General features: G+C 33.3%; 2 protein-coding genes across 2 annotated transcripts; both read left to right on the top strand.

Moving 5' to 3' along the window:
* Positions 1–1,094: 1,094 nt before the first annotated feature.
* LOC130648407 (COP9 signalosome complex subunit 1-like) lies at positions 1,095–8,762 on the top strand. The gene is made up of 17 exons (XM_057454456.1): positions 1,095–1,240; positions 1,331–1,431; positions 1,884–1,961; positions 3,179–3,257; positions 3,341–3,402; positions 3,640–3,690; positions 3,775–3,859; positions 3,947–4,051; positions 4,811–4,865; positions 5,117–5,202; positions 5,533–5,627; positions 5,753–5,858; positions 6,074–6,154; positions 6,278–6,415; positions 6,658–6,744; positions 7,310–7,366; positions 8,623–8,762. Exons 1-17 carry the CDS (start codon positions 1,145–1,147, stop codon positions 8,659–8,661), a joined length of 1,401 nt encoding a protein of 466 aa, XP_057310439.1. The 5' UTR covers positions 1,095–1,144; the 3' UTR covers positions 8,662–8,762.
* Positions 8,763–11,033: 2,271 nt separating this feature from the next.
* On the top strand, positions 11,034–13,167 carry LOC130648409 (uncharacterized). Its single transcript, XM_057454458.1, has 2 exons — positions 11,034–12,149; positions 12,481–13,167. Exon 2 carries the CDS (start codon positions 12,508–12,510, stop codon positions 13,096–13,098), a length of 591 nt encoding a protein of 196 aa, XP_057310441.1. The 5' UTR covers positions 11,034–12,149; positions 12,481–12,507; the 3' UTR covers positions 13,099–13,167.
* The last annotated feature ends 305 nt before the right edge of the window (positions 13,168–13,472 follow it).

Below are 13,472 nucleotides of genomic sequence, written 5' to 3'. Positions count from 1 at the left end.
CTAAAATCACAAATGTGTAAAATGTGAGTTATAAATACTTCCAAAACTATCCTCACTTGAAAAAAAAAATACGAATTTAAGGCAAGATCAACTCAACTACTATTTTAAAATCACAGTCGGTAAGCCTGGCTAATGTTATTTTCACAGATATTGTTTAAAAAATAAGGTACAATCAGTAAATGGAGACACAGGATATATAGCAGCAACATCACCAATTTTGGTAAACAGAAATTTAACGTTTGTTTGGAACTAATCCGCCAGGCATCTTAGCTATATCTAATATCATATTTAAAGCTAGCTCATTTAACACCAAGAATAATAAAAAAAGCATTAAAATGGCCCAACGATACATCTTGTTATCCCATATTATCACCAAATGTTAATAACAATCTGTATGACAAATTAATTTTCCGAATATTAGAAGTAAACAAACGATATCTGCACTACTTTGCTACAAACTAAAATTTTGCTCATAACTAATCTTGTTTTCATGTATTATAAAATATTGTTTTGTCTTGTCAACATTTTCTGGTGGTTCTCAACCAAGAATACTCGTTCTGTGATTGTACTGGTTCACTGCTGGTTCTCTGCTCATTCTACAGAGACTGGTGGTTCTCTGCTCGTTCTGTGGTGGTTCTGCGGAGGCTAGAAGTTACCTGTTTTGGTTATTACTGGCGTCACCACTTGTTTTCAAGTTAATTTTTCCTCATAGATGCATTGTAATGTTTCATTAATTTAAATTTAAGTTTTTATATTTGGTGACATGACTTTTAATTTGTCAATAACCATTTCAGACATAACTTTTCCAGTGGCTTGGAAGGAAAATGAGTGGACATCCACTTGCCTGTTACATACAGACACAGTTTTCGATTATTACATAGATGATAAATTTCTTTTTTAAAAAAATCACAGGATTATGACGAGTGATAAAAGCACAAATATATATTTTATTTGTGCTTTTATATTTTTTTATGTAATATATCTTTATTTCCTTGAATTTGCAGAAGTTTTTTTTCACCAACTCAATTTTTTTTCTTTCTTACTAATTTTTGTCTTGGTAAATAATGACCCAGATGATCAATCTTTTATTTAGATCAATAAACAAGATTTAGAATGCTTGTTAGCCAAAATTAAGTGTGCAAGCATGCCTTTACCAAGAGTAAACGTTGAGCCAATGCAAGTTGATCTTCCTGAGAATGAACACAGAGAGGAAGTATTTGTTGTGGATGCTCCAACATTGGTATTTTTTTGTTGTTGCAGAATTATTATATTAATATTTGACCAACCAGATGTTAATTTGAATGAGCTGTATTAAATGTCTCTTTTTCAGGATTTAGATGTTTATGCTTCCATGTACAAAGGCCTGGCAAAATTACAAAGACTTCTTTTTGTTGCAAAACATTGCCCAAGTTATGCTGTGGATGCTCTACGGTAAGTGGCTAGATGTAATTGAATTTTCTCTTGTGTAATCCTTTTTTTCTTTTTTTATCCTATAGATATAATTTATTTCCTGCAACTTAATAGCTACACAGGAATTACAGGCTTTTTTTTAGGCGGTTAGCCATGTGTAATGCGAAATTTGACATCATAATTTATGCAGCATAATTGAATCTGAAATTCTTTACATGTGAATATCTTGAAAACGGAAAGAGCTTTTTAAAAAATTAAAAAAGACTTATTAACCAACTTTTTAAGCTCTATAATATAGACGTTTAACATAATTTTATACATTGGGTTCCAATTAAGATTTTGTCTATAAAAAATGTTACAAAGAACTTGTAATAGACCGACACTAATGAGCATCTATTTATTGCAAATAGGTAAATGAGGATTTTTGTTTGTTTTACATATACAAATGTTTTTTTTTTTTTTTTTTTTTTTAGAATGTCAATTTCTGCAGTTAAAAGTACTTACAACACTGAGATGTATCGAGATATCATGACTAAACTTGCTGACGCTGCGTAAGGCTGGTTGTGTTTTCATTGAGTTATTTCTAATTAAGCATAAGATCATCACTAAAGCGTACTTCTTTGTAACAATATTTTATTTTGAGGGTGGGGATGGGGAGACGTATTTGGCAGTAAGCCATTTGCAAAAAGGCCCTTTTTTACCAAACACATAGCTTGTGGAAATTGAAAATTAGAATGGGCATAAAATTTGAGGTCGTTAATAAGGAACATAAACTTAACTTTAAAAGGAAAATAGAAAAAAAACCTAAAGGCTTGTTACACATATAGTATTGGCAAAAATCTCCATGGAATGAAAACATAAATTGTTACCCTAAAGTGAATTGACCCTGCTTTTGCCCAAGGTCCCCCTAGGTCCAGTTGACTATTATTTTAACATGTTTTTTTAAAGAATTGAATTAAATAAATAAATATTTCTTGCTAAAATATTTTCTCTGCACAATTTTTTTCATTCTTTCTATAACACTGTAAACAAATAATATTACTGATGGTAATATAATAAAACAAGTAAAAATATTGTTCCTTATGTTCATTGATTTGTTGGAAGAGTTTTATTAAACAATTAAATCTTTAATTTTTGTTGCAGAAAATTGAACAACACAAGACCAAGACCACAAAAAACAACATGAAAAACAATTATCGCATAAGCATTTTTTCTTTTCGTCCTTGGGTATAATGTGTTTACTTTCTCACCCTGTTCAGTTCTACATGTAATTTCACCTTGGGCAAAGTTTTACACTGGGGTGAAATTCACCTTGACTATGTGAACAGGCCCCTAAAAGTATTCATGGAGGTGAAATTATCTTCAGCTAACACACGCAGCCCTAAACCTCAAGTCAGAATAAGCTTCAATTTTAACATTAACTTCTTGAGTGACAATGTGTGTTCTGCTAGCCCTATGGCTCCCTGCCACAAAAACTATTTTTAATGTTTCTGTGAATTGTGTTGGTGGTAATCACTGGTAGTTTAAAAGTGATACGGTTGTGTTGAAAATTTGACGTAAATTGCAGTGACAAACACTAGCTATGTGTGCAGGTGCTTTGTCTTTGCTTTTTAAAGGTTGGTACAATATATGTTCACTTTATTTTAAAAAAAATCAGTCAGTGAATTGTATGGGACCATTTTTCATGTATCTTTTCAGTATGTTGTAAGCCCACTGACAAAACCATATCTTTTGACAAGATAGACATTATTTTAACTCTAAAATTTAGAAATAACGAGGATGGAAACTCAGCATCAGATTTTGATACTCACTGGGTCGAAACAACAAATAAAAAAGCTGAACTTAAGGTACAGGAGAAACAATATTAAAATAACACTAGCCTTTATCTCTTTTAGATACTATAACTATTAAACATGTCCATTCTATTTAGCTTGAAAAATTAGACCAAGACTTAAAAACTTATAAACATAACTCCATTAAAGAAAGTATCAGGTACATCGCGAAAAAATCTTTTTCTTAATGTTTTTTCTCTTTTTTTTTAAAGATGGTTATTATACTCCTTTATGTCCTTTTTATTGTTGATTAAGTTTGATAGGATGTGTTAAAGATATTATTGACTCCAGATCTATATCCACATTTAGAATCTTTCTGTGCATAAGCATGTTTTACGACAGGAAACTTTAGGTTATGCCATTCTCTGTGTATGTTGTTACTGATATTTTTCCATAGGCGTGGTCACGATGATTTAGGTGATCATTATCTAGACATGGGAGATTTCAGGTGGGTTTTTTTGTAATAATTTTAATTTAACTATTTCAAATGATGTGTAAACATGTTGTAATAACGCTTTTTCTTTTTTTGCAGCAACGCCTTGAAATGTTATTCAAGAGCTCGTGATTACTGCATATGTGCGCAACACATTGTCAACATGTGTATGAATGTGATAAATGTATGTATGTATTTAACTCTGATTGATTTCTTGAAAGTTGGTTTGCTTGGAGAATTATTTTTTTTCTATGGCTTCCTGTTTGTTTAGGTAAGTATATACATGCAAAATTGGTCTCATGTTCAGACGTATGTTCACAAAGCCGAAGCAGTTCCAGATTTATTTGAAAGTACGTCATCAGCATCTAGTTCTAACGTAAGTGTTTTTTTGATAGTAATTACGTGGCATATGTTTGTTATCATGTGCTTACTATCTTCTTGCATAAAGTACAGCATGGTGAGGGTGAAAAATAAAACAGAAGTCAATTTACGTACTTTTGAATGTTTGGAAATTAAGTTTGAATTGAGCAAAAAGAAGTTTGAAACATTGACATTATTTTTTTTAAAATTTTAAGTACTTGAACCTAATTGTGGAGGGAGAGGGACAATACCGATTCCAGGAAATATACAACCTATTACAATTTATTAACATCCCACATGAAATGTTTCTCAAAAACCACCCCTTCCTGAGAAAAATTTTCAGTAGAATATGATGAAGGATATGTTTATATTTCATTAAATATCTTCTTCAAATAATTCAGCTTTTCTAGCAAAGACTTTAGAAGGCATGATGTTTAAAGGAGTTCTCATAACACTATTTGAACAATCCCTTTCTGTACAAACATAGGAATAAACAGACAATTACAGAGAAAAGCTTACCCTAGCTCAGCAAGTCGTAATAATTTGCAAAAATTAATTTTTTTATTTGAGAGACATAAAATAAAGACTGTTGAAATTAAAATTCAATTTGAAAAAGTCACCACCTTAGGGAAATTCGCATATATTATGTAAATGCTAAGTTTAGCAAGTTTTCTATTAATTTTGCAGGAATTAATTTTCGCAAAATTTGTGGAATTTGTGGAATCTGGGAAAATTAGTGGTGCAAATAATCTTGTTGTTCTCGTTGTCATTTCAGGAAAAAAATAAAAACATCAATGCTGGCATATTGGCAAGATTAAAATGCGCTGCAGGTAAGCAACACTAATTTTCACACAGGAAATTCATGATTTGATTGACTATTAAAAGTAACACGTGACCGAACAGGTTAGAATTCAGTTTAAGTGAAAAGTGTTTTTTGAATAAACTGAGATATACTTTGTAAAGAAATTTATTTAAAGTAAACTTGTTTTATCATACACTGTACTTGTAAATATGGCCTTTAAACAACACGGCACAAAGTATGGAAGAAAGCAGGTGTAAATATTTTGTTTTCAATGTATAGGATTGTCAGAACTTTCGGAGAAACAGTACAAAGCTGCAGCGAAGTTGTTTTTACAGGTTTCATTCGATCATTTGGACTACCCTCAGGTTTGAATTTTATGTTGCAATGTTCTCCATTGCAAGGATTATTTCTTAGACATAGAAGAGTTGAATTTACAAATGCAACAATTTTTAATTTTACGTTTTGAGTCCTCTTTCTCGTAATGTTTATAAAGTTTAAAATAATTTAATATGATATGTCATAAAAAGAATTTAAGATAAGTATAAGTGAATGCATCCGTCAACTGAATATTAGAGCAGGCATAAAAAAACCCTGAAATTTCGGACTTAGCAAAATTAGCCTGAAATGTTTGTTAAAGTCATCCGTAGAAGTTGGAAAAAAATAAGCTGGAATATTTGATTTGTGTTTTGTTTTAGGTGCTGTCTGCTCACGATGTGGCCATTTATGGCGGGTTGTGTGCGCTAGCCACGTTTGATAGGGTTGACTTACAGAAAAAAGTTCTCTCAAGCAGGTATAACATGCTTTCGTGTTTCCATTTCATGTATTATGTATTAAACGGAAATATAGACCTCTAATCTCTTAGAGTTCGATATTTACATTTCAATCCAATATTTATTTTGCTTTTTCCTTTATAAGCTCTTTCAAACAATTCCTTGAACTACAACCACAGCTGCGGGATATCTTACACAAATTTTACGCTTCGCAATATGCTACATGTTTGGACCTTCTTGCTGGTATGAAGGTAAGTAATCCAAACGAATTCTACAAGTGAAATCCTGCTGGCTCTTGTTGTAATTTTAAGTTTTGTGGACCGTACTCGCGAGAATTTAACTCGTTTCGCGCAGTATAAAATATGCGTCGAACAGCTGCATGCAATGTTTGTATACTACATGAATATTCGATTTACTTCTAATCTGTTTGGGTGATACTTATAACATTTTTTATTTTTATGCTTAGGATAATTTGCTGTTAGATGTTTATCTCTCACCGCATGTCGATAAATTATATTCACAAATACGCAATAGAGCGTTAATACAGGTCAGATATATTTCACTGGAACTGTATTTTGGTTTCTTCAAGTTTTTTCTGACGTTTTTATTACACATTTGAAAAAAACCAGAGCAATAAGAAATATGCAAAAAATCTTTTTTTTCTCTGCAGTATTTCAGTCCGTACGTGTCTGCAGACTTGAGCAAAATGGCTGCTTCTTTCAACACGTCTGTTGGCTTGCTAGAAAACGAATTGACTCAGCTGATCTTAGATGGACAAATATCTGCGAGAATAGATTCAAGAAAAAAGGTAAGGATTTTTAAAACGTCAGTCTGTACAGAGAAATGTTTGAAGGTAAGGGAGGGGGTTAAGGTTAAGTAAAAATCTTTCGTCAGTTAAAAAACAAAGTTTGAATTATCCTATATTGACCACTGCTTTTCAAATAAGTTCTCAAAATAAGCATGCGTTTGTTGTTGGTGTATGAGCATGTTGTTGTATATTGGTGTTTGTTCATGTTTCGTTTATTTCTACCACGGCTTGTAATCATTTAGGTTCTCTACGCTCGTGACGTCGACCACCGATGCTGCACGTTCGAGAAAGCTTTGGAAGTAGGTCGCGAATATGAACGTCGAACAAAGGTACGCAAACACGCCTATCATGCGTTTAGGGTGTAATCCAGAAATGTAAAATAAGAACCATTAAATCCCCAAATAGGCGTTTTATGAAGGTGTTCTTAGGTATAATTGAAGTCTGAAATTAAATGGGCTGTAGTCCCATATTTTGTAGTGAATGTAATTAGCTCCTCTAATAAATTGGGAAATTTGTGATAAATTTCAATTAGGAAATAGCCGTTTAACAGCTACTGTGAATGCTGAATTACACCCTGGCGTTGTATTGCATTTTTAACACTGTTGTAGTAGAGCGTTCGTTTCCAGGAGGGAAGGTCGTTGATTCATTCATCCGAGTCGTGTCAGGGACTAAGAGTATGAATCAATCCTGCTTAGCATTCAGCATGAAAATTTGATTGATATTTCAAGGGAATGTTCAGTTGAGTAGAAGACGCTATTCTGAGCAAATATTTGTAATAACTCTTACCACTTGGTGTATTTTGTACATTGTTTATATATGTATACTTTTAATTCACTATATTATGCCTGTTTCATACAGTGTAAATGATTTCTATTCCGAATTTAAATTCTTTAGTCCCTGATTCTTCGCACTGTGGTTTTGCAACATCAAATACAACTCCGTGTAAATTTTGTAAGTGATTTTTGTATTAACCTTTTTTTTTATTCTCAGCGTTCTCTTTACTCACATTTGAGACGTGGCTGTATGTGAAGATAGTCTTCTTTCGTTTTATTTGTGTGCATCGGAGCATTATTCGTAAATTTTACGTGCTGTGCTGACGTGCTGATCATGGTGGAGCCTGCACTGGTCATTAAATACAAAAAGGGCAAAAACAGGAATTATAAAGGTGGCGATAGTTTCCCAGATATTTCCTAAAAGCGATGCCATGTCCACACAGAAATTGTAAATAAACTAGCCAAGTTGTTTAAATAAACAAAACTTGCGCTTTTGGAGACATAACATGCTTGTTAAATTTTAACGACATCTTAGTGGATGTCTTACAAAATAAATTTAAAAACGAACCTAAAAAAAAGTTGATATGATGTAAATACAGTTGATTATCGTTATTTGGAATACGCGCGCTATCCTGTACAAACACCTTTGATCCTGGACTATTTGTCCGGTGTGAAATATTTTTGTCTGGTCTGAACTATTTGTCCGGTGTGAACTATTTTTGTCTGGTATGAACTGTTTGTCCGGTGTGAACTATTTTTGTCTGGTATGAACTATTTGTCCAGTGTGGACTATTTTTGTCTGGTATGAACTATTTGTCCAGTGTGGACTGTTTGCCCGGTCTGACGATGAAGCACAAAGATCAAATTTTGCGGCCTGTTCTATTTTATGGTCTTTAAATTGACTTCTCTTTTCCTGTTTGTGACCCGTACCTAAATAACCTTCAGTCCGTAAAATAGCTAAACCGTAATCTGTTCTATTAAAAAAGCTGTTATTGTTGTAATGCAGTAAGATAAGGTTGATTGTCTTTCTCTTTTTTTCAAGATTTATTTTTTAGAAAAATAATATATACCCGCACGATTTGCATCGCGAAAGTTTCTGTTATATCCAATTCGCAAAGACGCGAACTTTTTTCTTTCTTTTAATGAGATATCTCAATGATAAAAGTCATTGCTATGACACACGAGCTCAGCCATAAGTTAACCATAATAGAACTAATCAGTTGAGAGATCTTTCAATAGAGGCACAAACAAATAAACAACTTCTTCCCAACTACCCATGCAGCTTGTAATTGATATTTATAATTTTAATTGCGCATGCGTGCGTACTCGTATGTTATTGATTGGCTGATCACACATAGCTGCTACATTAAAAGGCTAGACTACAATCATGCGCAGAAACGTATTGCTTGTTAAAGTTTAATTTCTTTTTACTAGGGTGGACAAGCAACAAGAGATGACGATGTAGCTCACTGACGAAACGAATGAAACGAAGAACGTTTTGTAAAATATCACTGTCAGTAGTTTAAAATGTTTAATTTAACGACCTAAATTCAAAAAAATATTTTTTTTCGCTATTTTTTATTGCATTTATGGTATTTCTGTGTGAGAGTTATAAGTATGGTCATTTATACAATCGATCTCACATTTCATCGGGAGAAAAGTATTGCAGTGCATGGTTAGCACACAGAGTCTCTCCGACCCCATTGTAGAGAGATTTCTTCGAACAAACAACTAACGATAAATTATCAAAGATTTTCGCCTTTTTAGACAGTGAATATCGCGAGGAGTTTGTTTTTTAAAGGAACGCAATGTTTTTGACATGATAAAGATTGTGTAATAAAGTTTTTGTGAAACAACCCTCTGCCTTGGTGAAATTAAATCCACCCAAATCCTTCAAAGCCAGTCTTCGCGACGTCTACGCGAGGCTTGGACCACATTGCAATGCTTGAAATGCTTAAAATAGATTAAGAGCAGTTCATTTATAATTTCAAACTGACGGAAAAGCTGTAATTTGCTAATAGTTTATTACCTGTGTTGTCAGAGTTAATGTTTTGTCTATAAAACTAATTGCACCTGTGGAAGTAAGATATTGAGTGGTTGAGAGGACCACTGTGCCCCGGGTGACGTAATGTGAAATTTGTTAATAGCGAAAATCAAAAAGTCGGAGGAGCCGTGCTGAGGACGTGACCACTTAGAAGTAATCTTAAAAATTTGAAACTAGGTTGACTACAGGACTACTACACAACAGCGCAAACTCTCGATACTACACAACAGCGCAAACTCTCGATACTGCACGGCAGCGCAAACTCTCGATACTACACGGCAGCGCAAACTCTCGATAGGTTGTACAGACATGGATAATGGATGCACTATGACAAAAGGTAAAGGTACCTAAAACTATATCTATGATACTGCTAAAAATAATGTTTTCTCTTAGAATCCCGCCCGAAACATTTTGTATAGTGACGTATTTTTTGATTGGTGGAGAAAATTTTCACTCAAAAATATTTCTCGCTAATAGATTTTCCATCGATATATACGCCGTTCGTTTGCGCGTGTTGTTTGTTTGCGCGTGTTGTTTGTTTGCGTGTGTTGTTTGTTTGCGCGTTTCTTCTCAAAAATATCTAAACTGATTTCAATCAAAAGGACAGCACTAAAAGCGAGACAGCTTGTTATATAAAAACTAGATTATCTTATACGAATTGCTGCCGTATATATAATCACGCTAGTACAGACGTATCATTTCTTCTTTATTTATTTTTTTGAGAGAAATGGGCAAAAATTCGATCCATTTCTCTGTTGTAAGTCAACACTATTTTGCTGAATACTAAACAATGCTCTCGTTGGTTAGAATTGTCATATGATTGGTCACATGATTTGTTACCTTTTCACATATTAATCAATTAAAAAACGAAAAAAAAGTTGAATTTAAACTGATTTCCAATTTTCATATTTAGGTTGAACGCAAATTTAAAAAACGGATTAGTTAATTTTAGCGGGAGATAATTTTCGCTGGTTTTTTAGCTCGATTTTACTTTCCTCAAGGTCTATTTCTACTTCCTAGTTAGTATGTCTCTAAGCACATCATCAGAATTTTTCATTCTAACTTGTTTGAAAAATCTAATTTTGTTATGGTAATTTTTCTGGCACGCTTTAATAAAGCACGTTTTATTTATTATTTATTTATTTATTTATTTTTGTGGCAACTCCGTGAATTGTTTGTTTATTATTCTTTATTTGTGTTATTATTGGTTCATAAAGGCCTTGAATATAATAATACAGGACATTTTTTCTGCTCCTACAATTTTTTGCTTTATAAACTATTGTAAATGAATCAAAGATAAAAACTCAAGAGGTAAGGTATAAAATTCTTTAATTTTTTTTTAATCTTTCTTTCTTTATAACATTTTTCTTACACGTCTTCAGATCTTTGGAAAATTTAAGGCTATGCTGGTTACACATAAAGTTATGATGTCCATTTAAACTACAAAGTAGTAAGGACCTTAATTAACCTTTCATCACCTACGCATACCGTAAATGACCGATTAGGCCGATTAATTGAGTCCCGGGCGCTTAACCCATCATTTGCGGCACTTAAGCTCAGAAAAACGCCATGGGCGTTGTTTATTGGATTAAGGTCAATTTTTTAGCAATAACAAATAAATTTTTTGGCTAAAGGTATGTCGCCTTTATTGCCTAATTCTCTCCGGAATTTTCTTTGATTAAAGACTCGTGTAAAGTTGAAAGGCATCTCAAGACTCGCAATATCTTTCCTTTTTTAGTGAATTGAAAGATAGCGTTTACTTACAGGAGGGCGTATACACATAACGGGGCGTTTAAATTATTTAGGTTGTTCAGGCGAAGCGCATATTTTGCGTGTGTGTATATATGCTTGTCATCAAGATAATTTATTAATTCATTTATTTATTTAGAAGGTATGTTGTGTTATCTACGTCACAATCAGCATCATAATAAAGAGGTTAAGAATTTTAAAAATGCATTAGCTAATGCATAATTCGGAATTATTATTTAACTATGCAATGTCAGATATCAAACGTCATAGTTTTTATGTCTCCATTTTTACAGGCTGTAACATCTGCTGATATATCTACCAGGCTGGTCGTGGAAACTACAAAGTCGTGAGCTTTAATATCTATCTCTAAAGTACGTTTAAGTGGAGTTGATGATCACATTCTCGGCAAAAAAACTAAAAAAAATATATTGCTAAAATTTTATTTTTTTGAATATTGAAATTCTTAGTTGTGCAAAAAAAAAATGCATTGTACCGGTGTACGTTTTTGGATAAAATGTTTTTTGACAAAGTTTTCTTTGACCTTTCCGCGACGCATTTTAGGATTTTATTTTTGTTTTCGTAAATAATATAACATATGTAATATATATTTAGTTTATCTTCATTTTTGTTTTTTCATAATTTTTTAATTTATGCAATCCCTGGGCCTTAGAGGGTCGCGGTTGACTAACACCAAGCCCTCAAACACAATAAATTTAGAGAGAGAAAAAAAACTTATATTCGCTTTTTTACGTGCTTTTATCAGTAGTATTTCTATGTAACATTTTTACTTCGCGAAAATATTCAATGTTCTACCCACAACCTCGAAATGCCTTTTTCTAATCGCAGAGAAAATGGAAATTTGTTTTGGTGGGCTTACCTTAGTCTGCACATGCGTATTGAAAAAATATTATTTTCATCGTTGTTGTTAGCCATCTTCGTAAGTTGTTATCGTTCGAAACTAAAAATGCTTTACACAAAAGTAAACCCACTCATGACGCCATTATACTTATGTCAAAAGGTTATCAATTTCAGTTGAGTTGTGCGGCAAGAAATAATTAGTTATTTCGTCCCTATTAAATTGTCAGCGGAGGAGAGTGATTGGTTATGTATTTATTAAAGAGCTGCGATAACAAAAAAACAAGTTAGTCAACACGTTAAACAGAAAAAGGTAAGACAGCTCCTGTTTATTTTATTTTTATATTGAAGTACTTTTTTGATATACTTTCTACCGCCACTAAACACCCTCGGTTTCAGATTTTTTGCCTGTTTGATATGAGAAAGGACGGCAAAAAATATATTTAGCGTCTTCTTTTGTATTAAAAGGCAAGGAGTCTTGGGAACGAGGGTGGGCTATTTAAACCAACAACAAATAAATGCTGCCTGCCAGAAACATTTTAAATCCTGAGTTCTACGATTCTTTTTCGGAAAGTTGCTTCTGACCACAAAACATAGGAGGCAGTGCATTTCGTGTGTCGTTAAAATCTTGTTTTTGTTTTTAGATATTATTATTCCATTTAAAAAGAGAAATGGTTGAAGCACATTTCATTCTCAACATCGTCCATTTGGTGTTATGTGCAGCGACACTAGGGGGCGGTATAGCATACATATACGCCCCTGAACACTCAGATGATAATGTGACATTACTAAAAAATTTATACGCGCCCATTTGGGCTCCAATTTTACTAGCAGTAAACCCAATTCTAGGACTGATTGGAAAATGTACAGGCGTTCGTACTTTTTTTCACGTTAAGTTTGCTTTCGATATCTGGCAACTGATTTGGTGGATAGTTGGTACAATAGTTTACGCGCAGCTCGGGCCGCAATATCGCGAATGTTTTGGTAACATGCATATTCAAGATGAAAGTAGCGATGGTCATCGTTTTTGGTTACGACCACGTTGTTTCGGATCGAATGCTGGTATAATTGGTGCTGATTCATCAGCAGACGAGGATAGCATTCGTTTGGAGTATGGAATAGTTGTCTATATCACTGTGGTGTACTTCATACAAACAGTTTGTTTAATAGCATCTATTGTATCGTATTTCAAAGAGATTGGGTGTTGTCACTGCTGTCAGGGAGGAAGTCGAGGAGAGGTCATACCATTAAGAACTGCTTAGGTTATACGAACTTATTTCTCTATATGTATCACCTAATAATATTTTTTGCATATTTTATGTCAAAATCAAGCTGAGAAATCTTCAATTCTGTAAGTAAATTTAAAAGTGAAAAATCCACTTAGGCATAAGAAAAATGGAAAGGGAACGTTATTTGAATTATGATGACGTCAGTTATCACGTGTCCATATATTAAAAAAAATTCTTTTAAAAATGATATTAGGGTTTAAAGATTTTCAATGATGTCATGAACCCGTTTGTTCCCAACCTCGTCCCCAGGGCATCTTGTATCTTTTCTTACATCGGACGGCGATACAATACATGGTCGTCTCGCCCCCCCCCCCCCCCCCCCCCCCCCCGAGAGAAATAAAGAGACA

Source organism: Hydractinia symbiolongicarpus, chromosome 7 (genome assembly GCF_029227915.1).
Source record: "Hydractinia symbiolongicarpus strain clone_291-10 chromosome 7, HSymV2.1, whole genome shotgun sequence".
NCBI lineage: Eukaryota > Metazoa > Cnidaria > Hydrozoa > Anthoathecata > Hydractiniidae > Hydractinia > Hydractinia symbiolongicarpus.
Note: the sequence above shows the minus strand (reverse complement) of the source record. Positions and strands in the feature narration are given on the sequence as shown.

What these genes read in the sequence shown, in the direction of transcription:
- LOC130648407 (XM_057454456.1), top strand. Translation starts at nt 1,145, where the DNA reads ATGCCTTTACCAAGAGTAAACGTTGAGCCAATGCAAGTTGATCTTCCT. An exon ending in ACTAAACTTGCTGACGCTGC is followed by an intron (nt 1,962 to 3,178) that starts GTAAGGCTGGTT and finishes TCTAAAATTTAG; the next exon opens with AAATAACGAGGATGGAAACT. An exon ending in ATCATTTGGACTACCCTCAG is followed by an intron (nt 5,203 to 5,532) that starts GTTTGAATTTTA and finishes GTTTTGTTTTAG; the next exon opens with GTGCTGTCTGCTCACGATGT.
- LOC130648409 (XM_057454458.1), top strand. Translation starts at nt 12,508, where the DNA reads ATGGTTGAAGCACATTTCATTCTCAACATCGTCCATTTGGTGTTATGT.